The sequence below is a fragment of the Falco naumanni genome, chromosome 4, assembly GCF_017639655.2.
Source record: "Falco naumanni isolate bFalNau1 chromosome 4, bFalNau1.pat, whole genome shotgun sequence".
In the NCBI taxonomy this organism is placed as follows: Eukaryota; Metazoa; Chordata; class Aves; order Falconiformes; family Falconidae; genus Falco; species Falco naumanni.
In genome coordinates this window covers 32,586,402-32,607,237 of record NC_054057.1, presented here as the reverse complement: position 1 = coordinate 32,607,237, position 20,836 = coordinate 32,586,402, and the positions used below count along the sequence as shown (strand labels likewise).

The 20,836-nt window shown below is 40.0% G+C and overlaps 1 protein-coding gene across 1 annotated transcript in view; it reads right to left on the bottom strand.

Moving 5' to 3' along the window:
- Positions 1–19,078, bottom strand: part of VWDE (von Willebrand factor D and EGF domains) — a 43,439-nt gene extending 24,361 nt beyond the window's left edge. The window contains exons 1-10 of the mRNA XM_040593117.1: positions 18,943–19,078; positions 13,800–13,984; positions 10,757–10,988; positions 8,696–8,761; positions 7,732–7,991; positions 6,156–6,245; positions 4,681–4,825; positions 3,818–4,032; positions 3,416–3,489; positions 1,118–1,391 (exon numbers count right to left, since the gene is read on the bottom strand). Of these exons, the coding sequence (XP_040449051.1) occupies positions 1,118–1,391; positions 3,416–3,489; positions 3,818–4,032; positions 4,681–4,825; positions 6,156–6,245; positions 7,732–7,991; positions 8,696–8,761; positions 10,757–10,988; positions 13,800–13,984; positions 18,943–19,030 (1,629 nt within the window). The 5' untranslated portion in view covers positions 19,031–19,078. The remainder of the gene's footprint in view (positions 1–1,117; positions 1,392–3,415; positions 3,490–3,817; positions 4,033–4,680; positions 4,826–6,155; positions 6,246–7,731; positions 7,992–8,695; positions 8,762–10,756; positions 10,989–13,799; positions 13,985–18,942) is intronic.
- Between the last annotated feature and the right edge of the window lie 1,758 nt (positions 19,079–20,836).

Below are 20,836 nucleotides of genomic sequence, written 5' to 3'. Positions count from 1 at the left end.
AGTGACTGGACAGCCACACAGAATCAAAGGTCAGCCGGGCTGTTCACTCTTCACATGCTAACATATGGAAAAGGGTAATTCTGGTAATATGAATAGATTCTTTGGCAGCACCTTCCTCAGTTTCCTTTTTCTCAGCTACGTGATTCCTTGTGTTAGTAGCTTAATATAGAGTCACTTTCTACCTGCAAATCTGATCCTCCATGTTCTAGGTAGCTCAGAATAGCATCAAGTATTTACTATTTAATTTTAGGTAACTTTACAATCTCTTGGAAGAAATACCTGAAGTCTCAAGAACAAAAGTTCAAATACAGTTTCTATAATTAAGTTGTTGTACAAATCTGAGCAAGTCACTTTAATTTTTCTGGTTCCTCAGTATCCTATTAATTTCTCTACTACCTAATGTCATCTTAATATTTCCTATCTGAGGTCTTCAGATGAAGCGCTTCACATAAAAGTTAAATATTTAAAATAGTGTTGTATGAATAGCAATCCAAGTTGAAAAAGTGTATCTGTTTTCATAGCTTGTCTTCCAGACCAACCGAGTGATTAAAGAGCAGTTGAGGGCTTCATTTTACATTCTGCTTCATTTTAAGTTCAGTGGAGTCCTACAGCAACTCTTATCTACAAAAGAAAAGCTACAGAAAATAACAAAAGCAAGTGTGAATGTTTTATCTGAGGCTTCCATTCTCCAGAGAAACCATCTACACTTCTGATTCTGTGCATGTCACCTGACATACTTAATTATCTGCATGCACAGCCTACCTATATGACACTGGCAAGAGTGAAACAGAGCACACAGAGACCTCAATTTGGAACATTAGGGCTGCTAAATAAATGCATATTGAATCCAGAAACTGCACCGTTCACGCAAGTGTTGTATACTGCAATTGACAACACTGTTCCAGAAAAGTATGCATGTTGACACATCCTTGGTTTTGAGGACAACATCCTTCACTTATACAAGCAAAACACTGGCCAAAGGACTATACTGTAAAATAAACATTATGCTATTGCTTAACTGCAGAAAATACATGGTTTAGTTCTGAAGTTGATATGAATTGATAAAAATAATTGCTGAGATAGCCATTATGTCCACAAGCAATTATTTACTACTTACTGTTACTTTTCTTCCTAGGTAGGATTCAGTGATTCTGACATTGCTTCCTGTTGTGTCTCTATTTATTACAGATAAGTGTGGCTGTGACTCATCTGGCTGACCACTGCACATGTCAAATGCAATTATATCACTTCCTTCTTTGGCAACAAAGCCACAGTTACAGGATGCTGGATAGTGAAGACTTCCACAGTCCCACTGGCGAACATGTACTTCAAAATCTCGAGACGTACTCTTATAGAGAACAAATGTTCCTGTTTTAAAATTGTCATAAAGTCTGAAATCAAAGGAATAGCATGTGATTTCACTTTGGTTATAAATAACTGTATCGCCACATGTCAGCAATTTTATCTTAAAACAAGACTTCTAATATTTCATGAACTTTGATACTGCAACTCATTTTCCTGCATTGGAAACACCAAAAGTACAACCCACAAACCAACACACAACTCTGTTCTGAATAAACACCATCATATCTTCCTCTGTGCAGTTCTAAATGACACCCCCCCCCCCCAAAAAAAAAAAAAAAAAAACCAACCCAACCCAACCCACACCTCTTTTATAGCAGAAAAATGCAGAATAAAAGAATGATCACAAGTGGGGTATATGTAGACAATGGTTGTGAATGGTAACATAACCATGAAGCCACTGCCATTCTTTGATGTCTTTTTTTAATGGTGCTTATGACAGGGAACTGGAGGGTACTTCTTAACCTTTGTGTTTCCACAGCAGTACACCTATGCAGCAAGAGCAATAAGATGCATAGCAGCATGCATGTTGGGGGCAGCTCCTAAAAACTGCGTAATTTCCCTTGACAAAATGATTTCTAAAGTCATGTACTTTTAAAACGTCTGCTTTGTTAAGACAGAGATGGGGAGTGCTTATTCCAAAATAATTGAAAATTTTGAAGTAATATGATAATTATTTAAGACAAAACCCATAAATAACGAATTACTTTTTATTTTTTTCCTTAGGGTTCCCTGAAGCAAGGTTAAAATAGCCAATTTAATGATTCAGTGGTAAGAGGGGGGCAGGGGAGAAAAAAAAGAAAGAAAACGCCCTAAACTTTAGCTGCAAGTTTAATCACCTCTTGGCTATAAATGGCATTTGACAGTTAATTGCAGAGTATTGATTCGCTGTGTGTATAATGGGCCAGCAGACAAACTGCAGCTGGCTACCCTACCAGGACTGCACAGGATTACCCTGTGATTCAGTAAGGACAGTTCCTTTTTGGTTTGTTTCCTCAATTTGTAAAATAGAAGTAGCAACAGACTTTACCCTTAAAAAGAAAGTTCTTTCCCCACAGCACCATGCTTCCAGCCAGACTGTATCACAGTAAATCATTACTTTGTAAGAAGACCAGATCACAACGCATCAATGGTTAAAATGCCCAGTGACGCTACCCCTACAACTTCCACAGAAGGGGGAAATGCAAGCTCAGGATAACCCCAATGACTTTATTATTATTACTAGCCACAGTGCTATCAGAGAAGCAATCACAACTTGTCTTTTAATTTCCGTTATCAAGTTAACAAGAAGAGTCGGGTTGTGGGCTGAACATCCTTATTTGGAGGCAACATATCCTCTTCTCCCTACCCTGCCACTTGAAGAAATGTGTTTCTGCTGAGCAGAGAATATAAAAGTCCCAGGTGTGGAACCTGTGCATGTTTTGACACCTTCCATGAATTGCAAACACTTTGAACGACAGAAGCACACCAAAAACATGCCAACTGTGGCCAAGGAAGCTGTCTTCACTTTAGACAGTAATGTGCAAGTGACAGCAGTGAGGTACTTTCAATGCCATTAATGAACTCAGCACAACGTTACACAGACAGGTTCTAGCAACTTGATCCTTACAAGAATTCAGATACTGATACCCAGAAATAGGGAAACTATGCTGTATATTGGAAACACCTTTGCATTGTAGGAGTTTTGCTAATCAGTCTTTATCACTGTTCATATTTAATAACTTTTCTATTTCTCATGGTCAACAGATTGTACAGCAACCACTTCCCTAAACAGGAAAACAGTCCATTTGCTTCGCTGTTTTGCCACAACCCCAAAACCTGCATTTAGAAATACAAATACCACAAACATCATCATGACTGGCAAGCTTTTACTAACTAAAACACGTTTATCCTTACTGTCCAAGAAAGAATGTAAAATACAGAGTGCAGCTGTGGAAAACTAGAGCTAACTTCTATCACCAGCACAGATTTTAACTAAGAACAACCACCCAAAAAACACCCACAAAAGGTCCCAGTTAAAGGTCCCAGTTAAGAGCAGCAATCCAGTAATTACCTTCCATCAAACGTAATTATATGAGGGTCAGTAAATGAGTAGCAGTAAGCAGTGGGCAGATCCTTTACTGTAATCTTCAAAGCAAAGAAGCACATAGTAAAACCGTATCAGATTAGCAAATAAACAGAATTAGGCATATTATTTATCTTATGATACTAGTTTATATTCTAATAAATATATTACATTATACTTTTAATCAGTCTGAGTAGTTATATCAATATTAAAATGTAAAAAAATAATAATTCAAATGAAACCACAGCATTTCAATGAAAAGCAAACAATGGAAAATTGACCACTTAGAAATCCTGGCATGAGTCAGCGTGTCACAACTGAAACAGAAGCTTCATTAACATCAGCCATATTTCTGGTCAGTTTACAGAGGTTAACATGAAGATTTTCGACCTGTGCACTTTCTGGAACATAGCCATTCCACAGGAAATTCTCACTGGATATAGGTTCAACTGCAATTCTGGTAATTCTGTCTCCATCCTGCACAAAGTCTGTCACAGCAGTGAAATAAATTACAGCTTGACTACAGATTCCGTTATTGCAGGGTTTCTGGAGAAGATCCACATGACAAGAAGAAAGAGCCAAGTTTAAACCTAACTGCTCTTTACCTGTTTCAATGAAAACAAATCATTAGTGAGTTTTCCTCTAAGTAAGTCACATCTTGTGTACTACTGTTAATATAGATACTAACTTATCCACAAACGTAGCCATAAATTAATTATGCATTTTTTTCTTGTGTTTGGTCATGCAAAACCCCCTCTCTACATCTTCATACACACCCCCAAGAAAATGGTTTTGAATTTTCCAGTTTGATAGACATAATAGGCTTGCTAATGTGACATAAAAATGGTTGTCTGCCTAGGCAAGGCTCCTCCTGGGTTTCACAGGATTTGTGCTTGACAAAGTACTACAGAAAACAGTAATAACAGTAAAAAATAGGGACTTTGTGACTGCATATACGATACTTGCAACACAACAGGTCAACAAAATGAACTGAAATATAAATTTGGCAAGTATTACAGTATTCTGTCTATTACCCATAGATGTCAAAAACACCTCCTAACTTCAACAAGCAATGGTTTATGGACACGTTCTTCCATACTTTCAGCAACAGTACATACAGCCTATAAGTATTTTGGTTTAACATTTTAGAAAGCATTTTACAACATAACAGCTTCTCCAAAGGAAACCAGCAGGAACGTTTAGAAAAGCACATTAAACATATAAAATGCAACAAAATTCAGGATCATACTTACCCTCATCAACACTATTCAATGTTAGTGAGATTTTGCAGTCACTTTCAAGCTGGCTAAACTCAGGACAAGGAATAGGAATGCTACTTTCTATTGCCAGTCTGTATTCCTTCCCATCTTCTGATATATCATATGTTTCTGGAAGTATCTAGCACAGAAGAAATTGTATTTAAAATGCAAGCTTTGTGAGTAAACTACAGCACTGCTTACTAACCAGCTAGGAGTACCGTATAGAAAGCTGAAGAGATGGAATGGCACGGTGCATGGCCTGCTCTGCTTGATCAGGCTTATTTAGATGGTCTGAAGAGCAGCAGCATACTGGAGAGGTGATATAATAGCAAGTCTTGAAGAGGTGGGAAAAGGTGGCAAGGATAAGGAAAAGGCAAGAGTAAAGGCTAGCTAGAAAGGTAAGAATTAGCAAACCCCATTAACACCACAAAAATGTATCCTCTGGGTAACTTCTAGAAGCTAAAATACAAACAGCTTGGTGTATTGTCTGGGGGGAATGGAGGGGGAGGCTACCTTACAGACAACAACGTCCCAAAGGAATTCAGAAGCACCATATTTATCCTGGGATTCCTCTCTGTAAACTTACAACACAGCTCACCACAGATGCATAATCAAAAGTGCAACTAGAGATCAGTAACAGAGGCCTACAACCAAGCACTGTACGTTGGGGAAAATCCTGAGTGCAGCCTTGCAGGAAAACAAAAAATAATGCATTCACATTTTGCAGCATACGCTACAGACTGGCACTTGCATGAGATAAATCTAGGCCCTGACCCTGCAGAAACATAAGTACAGGCTTAACTTCATGAAGGGCAAATCCTGAAGTCAACAGGACTATTCCCACCATGTAATGACGTGCGGTATGTCTTTCCGGTATTGGGGTCCATTTTCTGGCCAGCAAATGGGTCCCTATAGCTATACCCACAGCAGGAATTAAAATGGGTTTGGAGCTTGGCCTCCATGTCCTGGTTTCCCTCTTTAAGACCAGACCTGGTTGGTCTCACCCTTCCCTCATCCCCACGGCCGGCTGGGAAGAGACCCTGGCCCGGCCACCAGCTGAGCCACACGCTGGCAGACCCTGCTGGTACAGACCAAAATCCTGTCAAACGAGGCAGCAGCAATTAAACACAACAGACAATGGCACCAGGGCTCAGGTCTGAGCCGCGGCCCTCCCAGTTTACACACACCAGTCAGAGCTGACGCTAGCTGCTGGAAACTGAGGCTTCCACTATGTGTGTCAGCTGCCGATTCAGCCTTCCTGCACCCAAAGTACACAGGGAGCACAGAAACAACTTTGACTCTTCTGCATTTTGGCAAATTAAACTTCACTGCAGCCAACAAGACGGTCTATTTGTCCACAACTAATACATTTTGAGTGCCTTCCAGTCAGAGGACTGACTGTTGCAGTGATACTCAGAAAGATTCCTACCACAATGTAAAGTAAAACGTAAGTTTTCTTTCAAATTTACCTTGATGCCAGCAAAAAATTCCTTGCTCTCAACAGAAGAGCTTTGTATATCTGGCTTCTCCATGAAAAAAGCAGAACTGCTACAGTAGACCTGTAGGGCAAAACCAGCATAATACAACACGTTCTTGATATGAAATGGTTGTGTGAAGACAAAACCCAGCCATCATAGGTCAGTTTGATGGATTCATCACACCCAGACTTCTGTTTGCATGAGAAGTTACCAGTTGCCAGTGGTGCAGCTTAAGAAAAACATAAAAACAGATGGAGCCTCCTATGACCTTTTCCTAGCATACTCCACCAGTGGTGCAGAGACTTCAAGGCCAACGTTTAACAAGCACCTAAGCCTCCAAGGATTTAAAAAATCCCATCTGCAGCATTTCTGCACCCCATGACATCTTGTGGAAAAGCATTCTATACTTTATTACATGTTAGTTACTTCTATTTGTCCATTTCACATTTTTTGCCTTTTAATTTTGTTGAGTGACCATTAGATCTCAGATTATGCAGAACAACTGTCCCCTTCTCCTCCTCCTCTTCTTACTATACTTTTTTCCTGGTATTATGGGCCTGGATATTAGTTTTCAAGCTGAAGAATTTACTGTGATTTCCCTCCACTGAACGAGCTCCATGCTACTAGACACTGTGGTTTTGCTTTTATTTTGTATTTTTCCTTTGTTTAGTTTCCTTTTGAGATGTGTTGACCACACATACAGTATTTCAGATCCTGAGAAAACCTAGGATTCATAGCAGCTGCAGGTAGTTTATTACTGTGCCTTTCCTTTTGACTGTGAGCAAACACTGTCAGGCAACTATTCACAAAGTCCCCAAAGGATTTTTGAGGATTAGCAATTGCTGTTGTCCGTAAGCCATTCCAGCAGTCTGGCTTTGGCTTGAACACACATGCACATGCACACCAGCCATGTGCTTTTTTGGGTTTTTTTATTCTGACCAGGAAAAATTAACCTGTATTTTGGAATATGCAGGTAGAAAATGTATTGGTTTTGCAATGCTTAATCTTATCAAAGTTACTGTAAAAGCCTACATCTTGACTCTGCTACCATGGAAGTTAATGCAGGTACTCTCACTGCTTTTGATTTTGAGGAAATCAAACCATTTAAATCCAATCTTAGTGACAAAACCATCAAGCAGCAGCTTATTATTGAATCAGGGAAAAGAAATCTAATGAAACAACAACACAGCTTCTCAAAACTTCTGGTTCTTACAGCCTCTCACTTAGATGCAGCTGCATCCAAAAATCCCCTTAAATTTACTATATCAAACAAAATCACAGTAGAGGATGAAGAAGATGCAACCTGAATAAACACTTATCTTCTGGAGGCACACTATACTGTACCGAAACAAACAGTCTCAAAACCTTAAAGGCAATGATAATTACTGATATATTCTGTGGTATGTCCACATTCTTATGGGTACTGTTGGTGTAAACAACAAAGGCAGTATGCTTCTGCCAAGAAAAATTATACAACAAAGTGCTGGAACCCCGTCTCTAACAACTGCTAGTGTCTACTGAGTGATATTTACAAAGATACAGAGATTACAATTAAGTTTTAACATACTCTGTCTCCAAGTCTGACGTTTATCCCATCTAGTTCTAGAAGTGAGAACATACGAACTGCTGTTTCATGTTTCAGTTCTTCTTTGATACCTTCAGGAGAAAGTCTTGACCAAGTTACAATGAATCCGACTGAGCTGTTTGCAAAAGGAACGCCAAAAGTACACCTCAGGTAAATGCTGCCTTTGATTAACTCTGCTACAACTTCAGGAACAGCTGGTAGTGGTGGTGACACAGATGGAGATGGTGTAGGAGTCAGGTTACCTAGTCAAACAGAAGTGTGGTTTTTGCTTTTTATTCTGTGCAAAACCAGTATCAGATGGACTTACATTGACACATATTTTTCCAATTAATACACTAATAATATTTATCTTTTTTGTAGAAATATTACATTATTGCTTACAAAATTAGAGAAAATGTGTATGTTCTTTTTATTAATTACTAAAAAGAGAAAAAACACTTTATCAGCCTTTGATTATATTCTAACCAATAGGAAGGTGCTGAAGGGAGAGGGCGGGAACCAAAACCAAGGGAATAAAACACAATTAATTATTTTACCAGACAGGAGAGAGCAACATGCAAAGGAATTTGCCTGACAGAAGAATATTTTATTTACTTATAAAGAAAGGGGTAAAGGGAGGGGGGGGGGGAGAAGGACTAGAATAAGCAATGGTATGATTTGTAGATTCATCTAATATTTTGCTCCCAAAGAATCAAAGTAATCTGTACATCTGCATTATTAAAATTACTCCTTAACATTTTGGTACTTATTCTGAACATTACGCTTAGAAAGTACTCTTGTAATTCAAGCCCTGAAATTCCCTCTGAACTGCTAATTTTGCAACAGACCATGCAATACTGTTGATCGTATGAACGTGTTTTTATTCAAAACAGAATATGACTAAATGTTGACATTATTGGGTCACAGATGCACAGAAAATCTTGAAAATCAAAACCAAAATACTCACTGCTACAGACACCTTGAATTTCCATTCCCTCAGGATCACAGGTCTCTGGCTTTCCATCTGAAACAACTATAAATTGTTCTTAATTTGTATTTTCACAAAGAGACAGAGTATCTCACACAGAGACCAATGGTCTTAGATTACTGCCCTTATGTTAAAAATACACCAAATATCAGAAGACGTTAATTGAAGTGTAAATTAGCAGAACAGACACAATCTTGTAATCTGATCCATATACAATTATGGTAGTAGTCCGTACAAAGCCTTCTGTTGGAAATCACAGGTAGGTGCTATACCTAGGAGAAAAGGTATAAAACATTTGGCCACCTCTACATCTTTTATGCAGATGTACCCAGCAAATATTTATAGATGTTGTTAGTGAATGAAAAGTAATTATTCTCTTGAATATATATATTTGACTCCCCAAATCCACACATGCATGCTTATTCATTAACTGTAACCCCGGACAGCCAAAATTCAGTGTGGATCAGCTTTGAAAAAATCATCTTTCCTACAAGGACCTAAGAAAAAGTGCCTGTGTACTGCTATTGTTTGGTACTTTTAGTGTTAAAAAAAAATGTGGAACTTTGATTAAACAAGAAAATACCAGTGCATTTGTAACATGAGTAGAAAGAGGTTAGCCACTCCACTCAAATGAAGTCAAAAAGGCAGCAGCAACCCTGAAAACCCCATTCACCAAAAACGATGAAGAGCAGATTTTGATGTTCCATACTTCAGTGATACATTTAATTCCTTAGCACATAGAGAGACTGTTTGAAAATATGCATCACATGTTAACAGCTATCAAGTGTTAATGAAAAAAATCACAGTACATGTGGTAACCTGGATACAAAAAGCAGCACAAGAGTACAATGCACTTTGCATGTAAACACCACCTTGAAAGAGGGCTTTTAAACTTAAAACACGTTTCAGATTCACAGTATTTAGCAGAGCCAAACCAGACAAGTTTCTTGTCTACATTGTTTTGAGGCAGTAAAATATGCCAGCTCCCCACATAAGTTTTTTTAATCCTTCATTTTTATTTTCTTCATGAACCATCATCCAAAGTAAATACAAAGTCCTACAGTGCAAGAGCTCTTCATTGCTTCAGTCACATACATGCTGAAATGTCCCATTTTTGGCATTTTTCTTCTTTCAGTAAGTCTTTGGAAAATATGTCTTAACAATTGTACCTAACGGTATAATCATGGGCCAATAAAGCACCAGAAAACCCACTGACAGTTTTGCTTTGAAAGCAGTCAGTAATAGAGAATATGACAGTACATATAATACAGCAGATGATGTAGAAAAATACTGCTAGTATTTTCACAGTGGTGCAGTACACGAGCTAAGAAGAATTTCCTAGTACAGTAATTTGTCATTACTTCACAGTATTTACAACTGCAAGGATTTAACCATGCCTTCCTCAACTTATCTAAAACATCTGGCATGAACAATGAAGTACTGAAGTTCTGAGCTGTGAACATCAGCACATTTTTGCAGCACAAGGGTCCAAGACAACAGCAGACACTGCAAAAGGACTCCAGTTCTTATAACACTAATAAAGTGTGTATCAGTAGAGCATTTCTATGTTGAATTTTCTTCTAGCAACGATGTGTATACTCTCCAGAAAAATGATAGAAGAGATACAGTGAGAAAAATGTTCCTAATGACATAAATATATTTTGGTCAAGTTCTTAAAGAAAATTTACTCTGACATAATTCTATGCATATTCAGTAATGGGTATTTGAGAGTATAACTGCCATTGTAGGTACTCTGAATTTTGACTTCTAGAAATACCCACCTCTTTATATGGAAAAATCCAATTCTTAAGTTTCTGGGCTCTGAACAACACCTGAGCGCTAAATGTAAGTTACAAAGGGGTGGTGGGAACCCACCTTACGTAATGTACCAAACCATTTTTCTATCATATCAATATTAGAAGTAAGGACTGCAAGAAATTGTAGCTTGTGTAACTATTTCCAGGCATTTCCACCCAGCCAAACACCAGGGAAACACACTTGTAAATACACACAGATGAGTTAGAGCACACATTTTCTCACCTTCTGCACAATACCCCATGCATCCTTGGGTGGGCTGCAGTAAGTAAACAAAGAAATCTCCGCAGTTTCTCACACTGACAGGGATTCGGAAAAGACAGCAGTCTTTTGAAGTGCTGAAGAAAAACTGCCATGTAGCACAAGCTGTTAACTGTTTCATCTCACCAGGTCGAGGCATGGATTCTGACTCTCTCAGAGACAACCAGACAGGGGCTTGAGTACCACAGTGATTCATCTTCAGCACCAGAGAAAAACATCAGAAAATGGTTAATGCTATGTCAAATTGTTGCTGTGCTTTAATGCAAGGAGGTAGGTATGAATTCAATTAACTTCCTGCATGAGCTTTTAGCCAAGTTTAGATAGTATAATTGAGGGCTTGCCGATTTTCCTCCTCAAGGTTGAATACAAATACACACAAAAGAGACTAAATCCTTCTTTGAGTCTAATGAATTTGTGTTTCTAAAGACAGGCTATCATTTAGTGCCTGAAGAGCTTAACCGGGAGCCACACCTGAGTGTTTTGCCCCAAAAAGCTAACAGTTTTGTTATGGCTTAGTGAGTTACTCTACACCCATTAACCTACAGTAACTGTGTGAATGCTATCAGAGCACAGCAAATACAGCACAGAACATACATACACGGAATATCAACTAAAGGTGCTAAAGCTGATGCGTTTTATTTGTCCTTTGACATGGACTGAAGGCTCAGCTAACCTCCTGGATTTCTTCTGAGATGTGGCCAGATGATGCAAGGTTACTGACTTGCAGCCCTAGCTGAAAATGCAAGACACCTGAAAAGCCCTGCCCTTCAATTCCCCACCTTTAGAAATAGATAGGCTTGTAGCATCCCCTGTAACAAACACAGCAACCCTAAATCATTTGGTGTTCACAAAGCAGTGGGTTTCACAACGTCTGTAATTGACATGCTGATTCAACGGGTGATTTAAGAGGACTGTTGTACCCTCTCTGGCAAACAAAAGCCTTGTTCAGTGCTTTTCCTTATGGAGTGGGAACAGTCATTCACCCCTCATCATTGTGCCTATGTGAGGTCTTCAGGTCAATAATGCTGCCATACAGGTCACAACTCAACAGTAGTACCAATCGTGGCAACCGAAGTCTAAGTCTGATTTAGTAGACACCAGATTTACCAGTTGGATACAGAAAAATGAATCCTGAGAAAAGAAGACAGAGAAGGAATCTGGTTCATGGGTTACCAGAATGAGTTAAAGATCACCTCCTGTCTTTCACGTGCTGCAGAAAGCAAACTGAAGAGAAAGAACAGAACACAGTGTGTTAAAGCAAGCATTCAGAAAATACTTACATGAAACTACAAATTTGAAATTGTGAGATTTTGAGAACCTCTTCTCCTTCATACATCGCCTGAAGTATTCCTTTCTTTAACTTGATAGTGAAACAAGTATACCAAGAGGTCTAAAGACTACTGCGGACTTATTGAGCAATTACTCTTCTCAAAAATACACTTTTCTCTCTTAATCTAGAATACTTGAGCCCACCACCAATACACCAGAAAGGAGACAGAAACGAGATGGATTGTTTGATAGTCTGAATCTTTGACAAGGATTAAATAGCTATAATAAAAGTTCTCCTAAAGGGAAAGAAAGGAGGAAACTTCCCAAACAAGAAGACATCCATTTTAGTTTGCTTTTAATGTTCTGACTTTGAGATTTCAAAATAAATGTCTCTGTTTTGTCAACAGATGCAAAGAAGCATATGTCACTGCGTAAGTTTCATTTGCTGAAGAAGTTTTGATTCAATCTCTTTCCAACTGTAATCACCTGAACTCTTCTGTGTTAGGATGGTAGCCTATTTTTACCAAATATTTACTAAGCACTGGGAACTTCTGTCAGATTTCTAAAAGCTTCCTAGATAATCTGAGGGGGTATTTTTCTAGTCTAACCTCTCTAACCTCTGTTCTGAAAAACTTCCCCCGCCCCTGGTTTATCATGCTGGTTCTTTGCATTAAATTATCCATTTCGAAAAAAATACAACTAGTTAATTCATTTGTTTGTATTAAATCTAATGAAAAGCAAGTTCTTTGGGAATCATACATTTTGCTAGGTTTTTGCAGTATAAAAGCCTGGATAACAGTAGCCTCTGCAATACAGCCCAGTGAGTCTTTGACTCAGCTGCACATTAAAGGTATTTCAGCGAATTTACACTGCTATAAAGATTTAATAAAAAATAAAATAAATAATTTTAAAAACAAGAGTGGCTGCTATAAACTCAATTTCACTTGATTAGTATGTTTTAACTGTTTGTATTATTTTAAAAGTGTTTTGTTTTGGGGCTTTTCTTTTCTTTTTCCTTTTTAAAGAGACTGTGACCAGGCAATTTCAATTCATTAGAAAAATCACGGGTAAATTATTCTCATTACTTGTTTTTTTTTTTAAACCAAGGATATGTCTTAAAATGGGAAACTACAGTGCTGTATCTCCTTAGAATATTACAATTACAGCAATACCGGTGCACTCCAAAATAAAGCATTACAAGTCTAAGGTATAAATTTTGCAGGTAACTCTTGTGTCCTAGGGGACCTGCAGATGACAAGGCAACTAATCATCAGCTCTGTTAGTTGAAGTCATTTTTGAAGTAAACTCTTCCCTCAAACAGAAATCACTTTAAAAGCTCCACAATTACTGGATGCATGTGGCTGCAAGACTTTATACCTTTTTCACATGGCCTTCCTAACAGACTGACAATCACAAAGTTGCAGCTTTACAACACTATATCCCTGCTACACTGCCACTGGGAAAATCTTCTTTAGCACAGTGACTACACATGGTAGTACTCTAAAAGGGATGTAATTTATCATCCTCTCCTATTGCCCACTCAGCATACAATTTTCAATGCTTAAGACTTAATTGTCCAGCTAACACATTTTAATATACTCAAGTATTTAGAGAGAACAGGTACTCAGTATTCCTCCACATCAGTCTCCCTAACGGTATTCTTTTTTTATACCTATCCTACTGAAAAATTCTGAAGAAAAATATGTATTTCTCATAATAAAATTAGTTGTAACAATACCTCCACACACTTGGTTGGCATCTCAGCAGGCTTATCAAAAATCAAAAAGCGATACCATCCTGGTGTTAGGGAATGGTCACATATTAAATCCTGAATAGCTGATTGTTGGAGGTGGGATGAATCAAACTCAATGCTTCGGTAAGGGCTCTGCAGGATCTGATGTCCACCAGGAGAGCATTCAAGAACTGTGGAACAAGAATATTGTGAGTATCAAGATGGAATGCCTAACAAGTATGTTAGAGAAGATGTTGAGAATTTTTAATAGGAAAATAAGGATGTATCGCAATATGATGTGAAGCTACTTTTACTGAAAAAAATACCGAAGTCTTAGCAACAACAAATAGGTATATTAACACTCTAAATTTAAAAGACTTCATCATGTGGAAACTTCCACTTCTTAAAGTGGACAAAAAATGCAAAGTAATAACTACATTAGGCATTTACTCTAGATCTAAAAACAGTGGCAAGGAATATGTTTATACTTTCTCTCCAGATTTTGACTTTCCAGTTCTACTGATGTTTATGAAACCTAACAACCTGATTAAAAATGGGGTGTCAGATATATGAGAGGATCAAAATCTTACTACAAAAGGAGTAAGTATTATCCAAAGGCCTTTTGTAAATATGCTACCACTTTACAGGGTTCCTATGCGTGAGATTAAGAAAACCCTCAAACAGATGAGAGGTAACTGCATACAGTTTGCATGTATATGTGCAGATCACAGCAAAAGTGTGTCCGGAAATGGGTAGGTATTAAGTTACACATTTTAAGTCAATTTGCAGGACTCAGATGCTAAATTTTAATAAAGTAAATACAAATTATCAAACATATTTTTGGACATCTAGGTGTCTATGTGGCCTCAAAAGAAAATAAATCTCAAAACGGATGATAGATAAAACAAAGGATCAGAATCTGAAGAGGTCTTTATGACTTTTTTTTTTTTTTTTAAATGGAGACTCATTCAGAAATAAAGTAGCAAATACCAGTATTTCTGAGTCTGATCTGGCAGCTGAAATGACTCCTGTCAAAGACAGTGACAATAAAAGTTCTGGCTGATGGCATATTTGCATGCAACATAGTGAAATACTGAAATACTTCAGTATTTTCTTGCTCAGGAAAATGCTTGGGAAGTGAAAGTAGGGGAAAATAAAAGTAGGAGAATGTTTATAAATAAATGGCATTTAAAATGTATCTATCCATCTACCTTGCTTTTAAAAATGGATACCAGCTGATGCTGACTGTGAACAGAATTTCAGGTTATATTAAATGACACAGTTAATGCTTGCCTCTACTATGCTACTAATGAATTTTAAAAATGCAGCTGTAAGCAAAGCTCTATAATCTTACATTTTGAATATTAATACTCTGATCTTCAGGTTTCGCTCCCAGGGGTTTTGTCCTGTTATTTTGCCTGGTGTAATTGTGTCACTTATAAAAACATATATTGGTTCAAAACCTGCAATAATGCACCATATTCCACATTTTTAATGTCATTGTCCAAATTACCACAATCATAAAACAGTTTCAAAATCAGGTAACTGCCCTCCGTTAAATGGAGAAGATGCCCCAGTGAAAGAACAGACCTCCTCTCTTTCAAGCACTGTGTAAGAATCCTGCAGTCTTTCAAAACCGCAAGACTTAATCTGATATGGCTTTAGGCTACCCAGGCGGGTAACAATAGCTTTATCTTCTATCCTCTACGGGCAGATGGAAGTCAATGTAATTGACTGTGCCACCGCTGTGCTTCTGAGTTGCTTGTAGTAGTAGCCTGTAGGCTATTCGTGTCCCTACAAGTTGACCTTATTGAGAATTTATCCTTCATTGGAATTTGAAGAAAAGCCCTTGAAGAATCACAAGTCAGCCATGTGTGTTATTGAAATATTTTCTAAGCAAGCTACACCACAAGCAGTTTATGAACCATGGTAAAAGTTTCCTCCTGCCTTCTATTCTTTATTGGAATTCTCCCTTTCATAGAGCACCCTCGTCAGTTTTCTCTACTGTAACTAAATCATTCCTGAAACTATTAATATCTGTTACCTTTTCCATTAATAAATCAAGGCAGACATGAAACAAATCTTTATTTTCTTTTCCTTCACAGTTTATTTAGATCATCATTTGACAGATCTTTAAAACAGCTGACTGTACTCACTTGTAATAGGGTTATAAAACCTACTAAAGATCAAATTATAAGTTTCTTACTATTACGCACATCACTTTAAAATGTCACCCAGCTCTTTGTGTATTCTTTCTTCCTTTTCAGAAGTATGCTAAAATCTCATGTTGCGTAACACTGGTTGATTATTTTTTTTCTTTTCCTTACCCATTCTGCAAGACTACTGAAAATAACTGCCATCATCAGTAACACAAATTAAAATATTTTATTACACATCTGAGTGTAACTGATGTGCTGACTAACTCTAGCAACACCAGAAACAAATAGAACTGTCATATTTATGGGCACATACACAAGAAATGAATATTGTGTTCTCTGTGAAAAAGTTACTCCTGCAGACCAGATGTGATCAAATCACAGGCATTTAAGAGGGGAGTTGGCTAAATCTTCCCCTGAAATCATTATATCCTTATTCAAAATGTATTAAAAAACCAATGTTTATATAAGCATTCTTTCAAACTTCATTCTCAGAATGACGATTACCAGTTTTGCCGTAATGCTTCAGATAAGCAATTTTCAACCCAATGAGTCAATTCAGTCAAATCAGGAACTGAAAACAGGGTCTAATAACTTGAAAGTGCTAAGGAGGCTTACCTATACAGCAAGCTTACCCAACAACTCTGCCTAGTATAGCAGGAACATTAAAGTATGGGAAGACGTATGTGCTACTGTTGACTTGACTTCATCCACAGTCTCAAAATACTCTGACATGTTCTGACACAAAATGGAAAAAACATGCTAGTTTTAACAGAATTTATCATTTAAGCATGATTACTCTTGATAGAATTTTTTCCATATATATGGGAGTATTCTTTTTAATTAATTCTTTTTGGACCTTCAAATGTATTAGTGATTTAATAACTTCAATTTAAAATACTTAGAATACTAAAATTCTAAGTAAATAATACACAAGTGAATACTTGAGAATTAAGACCATGAAATTCAGCCTCCTTTGTAGATAGTGCACCACTGGTTTAACTTAGCGGAAACACACACGACAGGCTATGAGGAGAGACTTATTTCTAAAAAGTGAAACTCTCCCATTTTATTTGGAGGTCCAGACACTACATACTGTCTGCTGAAAAAGCAATCTGTCTTGGGAAAATATGCAGGTGTTTCTCTAGAATTTGAGTTTACTTATCACATTCTGTGCTTCCTTCCACAGACACCCTATATACTGTATATGGCTCTCTACATGCCAGGAAGAATTTGATGCTGTATTTGCTTTTTCCTGACCGTCTTCGGGATTAATGCAGTGAGCTTTGCCTGGATCCATCAGAGACCTATTTGGTCCTGCCAGAGAGTGAGAAATGTGATCCTAAGCCGGAAAACAATTGGACTTCTGCAACATCTTAAACACAAGGACAGCTCTGTGCCAGAAGATAAGCCTTCTGGGAGAGATAAAGACAAAATCTCTGCCAACACATTGGGATTTGTATCATGACTACCACCAAGTAGGTCAGGTAACAAGTACACTGAACACCACACCTTAACCAAAAGTCAACGAGTTTCTTGAAATCAACACAGGAGGTCATTTTCCACAAAGAGATATTGAAGTGGCTCCTGACGACTGCCTCAGAGTCACCGAGGTGGAAAACAAGTTCCACAAAGGAAGGACTTTCCTATTCCCTGTTCACATCTCTGTTCCAATCCATGTGCAGAGAGAAGTCGATAATTTTCCACCTGTCCATAGTGTTTCCAGCACTATGGAGCAGTCAGGGACTGAGGACTGCTGGGTGCAACCCTGAGTAGAGACAGGAAAAGAAGCCACTCGCAGAATACAGGTGGGCAAGGGCCGAGTGGCAGGGCAGGCAGCTCAGTTCCTCAGGTACCAAGAGCTTATCCATTTGTAATTCCAGCTGCCCAAAGGCCAAGGTCTGGCAAATGACTACAGATAAACAAATAGTGCCATCAGTGAGCACCCACTCTGATCCTGAACGTGCTTTTTCTTGCATCTACTGACTGCCAAGGATGCGGCGTATGAACATCCCAAGGCAGAAATTAGAACTAGGGCTGCATTTAATGGAAGTGCTCAGGTGCATCTGTGGATTTAAATTCTTCCAAAATACTGAAATATAAAGAAGTTCACTTTTTGGAAGAAGCTATCCTGAAATAATTATTTAGGGTAACGCTTTTAAAGCAAAATGCAAAAAATTACTGCAACTATTTGCCTAAAAGATACCATTTACTTGGATGAGACATATAAAAGAACACGATCACGAGCGTAGTGACGACAGCATCACAGTGCAATTGGACACATGAACATTCCTACACACGGAGCAACGAAGAAAACAAAATCAACATGCACCCACTAAGAAGTCTTTATTACAAACCTTATCTGAGCGGGTCTTAAAACAGTTTTTAACCACTCAAGTCCACACCCTCTGGGGTGATTTGTAAAGGCAGTAAATAGCTGCGTAACCTTTAAAAACCCGTATGCTTATAGAAAATTTTCTAGTAGTTGTCAATATAATACGCTGTTACCGACTCTTTATGTGTTACTTCTCTCAGAAATTGGAAACGACGCAGACACGGCTTTTGCAGAGGTTCTGCACAGCGTGTGGCAGCGCTGCCAGGCGAGGGACGCCGGGGCACTCACAGCCGGGGCAGCGGGCGCGCCACCAGCCCCGCCCTGCGCTGCGCACCGCGCGGCTCCCCCCGCAGGTGCCGCCACAGCCGCAGCGCTGCGCTGCCCGTGCAGGCAGCGAAGCCTCTTCCGGGGGGAACAGCTCCGTGTAACGACCGGGCTGGAAAGCCGGGGGCACCGGGGAGGGACCGGCCCCGAGCCGCTGCCCAGCATCCGACCCGGCGAGCGCTGCCGGCCCGGGGCCTGCGCCAGCCCCCGGCGGGACTGGGGGCGAGCGCTGCCCTCCCTGCGCCGCCCGCCCCCGCGCCCTCCCCTCACCGGCCGGCGGCGATCCCCCGCCCGCAGCCGCTCCCCCCCCCGCTGCCGGCCCGGCGCCGCTTACCTCGCCGGCGGGGCCTCGCCGCCGCCAGGCACGCCAGCACGGCCGCGCAGAGCCAGAGGCGGCGGGCTCCGGGGGCGGCCCCCGGCATGGCCCCGCCGCGCCGCTCCGCTCGCTCCGCGCCCCTCTGGCGGCTCCGGGCGCCCACCCGCGCCTTAGTGCAGCCCCTCCCTCGGGGGTCCTCGCCGGGGCCCGGCCCTCCGCCCTCCGCCCGCCTCCCTGCCGGCCCCGGCCCGGCCCCGCCGGGGGTCGCGGTGGGGGCTCCGCGCCCGGCCCGTGGCGCTGGGCCGGCGCCTGCGGCATGTGCCCGGGCACGGCGAGAGGGGCTTGGGCCCCGGGCACCCCCCGCCCCGCTGCTCCGCCGGGGAGGCGTTCTGCAAGAAAGCGAACGACACGCTCGGTGGTTCTTGCCTCGGTGAAGAGGATGCTTTTCGGTGCCCCTGACGGACCCAGATCTGGCCCATGTGGTGGAAGAGCAATGCCCTTCTGTCCTCTGGCCCAGAACTGTATTTATTTTCTAATGTGCGGTAAAATGCAGATTCTAATAGTTTCACATTGTTTGCTGTGAATCCTTTGGTCATTTCCTTAGATCACCAAGAGCATTTTATACTTCAGCTTTAGAAACAATTGCAGCCTGCCGTGTTTGATACAATTAATGCAGAAGGAGCTTAGCAAATACTTAAAAAGTGTTTCAAGGCTTGCTGGGAGATGCTCCTCTCCAGAAGTATCTAGCAGAGGACAAAGAGGTAAAACCACAGTATTTACAATTTGGTAGTGCCGGTAATTTTCTTTGTAGTCCTGAGGTTGTGCACACGCGGACCTTCGCACACACTAAGGTGTACATCGGTCCACAGAAATGTTTCACATTCTCTGTAGGATCTGTAGACCGAAATAAAAAAAATGAAAATTGCAGACACTAAAACACAGCCTACTGCCATCCACTGAACAGCTGCAAGGGTAAAATGTTCAGTGAGGCCTGCTTCCAGGTGGTACTGCCCTGGGCGGCTCTTTGCAGAGCAGGTTTCCCTGCAGAAGGAGGTTTCAGGGCTTGGAGTCAAGGCAGAGACACAGCAGCCTTGTGCGGGTGACCTCAGCCCTCTTTTGCTCACACACCCCCAGCTTCTTTATTGCAAGTAGTTCAGCTCCATGATGACAGTTTTTAAAAGGAATTGCTGGCACAGCTTTAGTGTTTATAAAGAAGACAAAAAGAAAGAGGTATTTTACAAAACAAGTTACAAAATGAGGCCCTAGAAAGAGCGATGTGAGAAGCTTTGACAAAATTTAAACACCAAGCTACTTCTTTGACCCCTGCTAGTCATGATGGAGTGGTATTTACAGCAGGATTAACACCTTTCATCATGGATCATGCAGGAGGCTGAAAGAGGTGGCAGTAACAGCTGTTGGAGTAAAGATACTTTTCATCTTTTCTGCACTGGTTCTCCTCTACCAGCTCCCTCTGCTACTATCAGCCTTGTAGCCTCTTACGGTGCCAGCAGAGCAAGAGCATGTTGTGGTTAAAAGAGCTGCCAGCTTGCCAAAAGTAGTACTCAGTGCTCACGGTGACAGAGTTGTGTCAGCAACAGTGGATTTATGAAAAATGAAAGTAATTCTAGGGTAGCCTCATGCTTATAGTAGAAGTATAGGTCTTTCCATCATGTTCCGTTTCAGAAAGTGTTAGACAGTAATTTACATAGTTTTAATTAAGTAAATTATAGGCTATCTAAAATCGGTTTGCACTACTGAAAACACCTCATTCACTTACGATGGAATATGAAGTCAAACTACAATTTTGTATGTGCATATTATTAAGTAGCAGGATGCTTGGGAGAAAAAAACAAGACTGTCAAATGGAGGAAGAATTTAAGGTACTGTAAATGATTATGAAGTTTAAGTCATC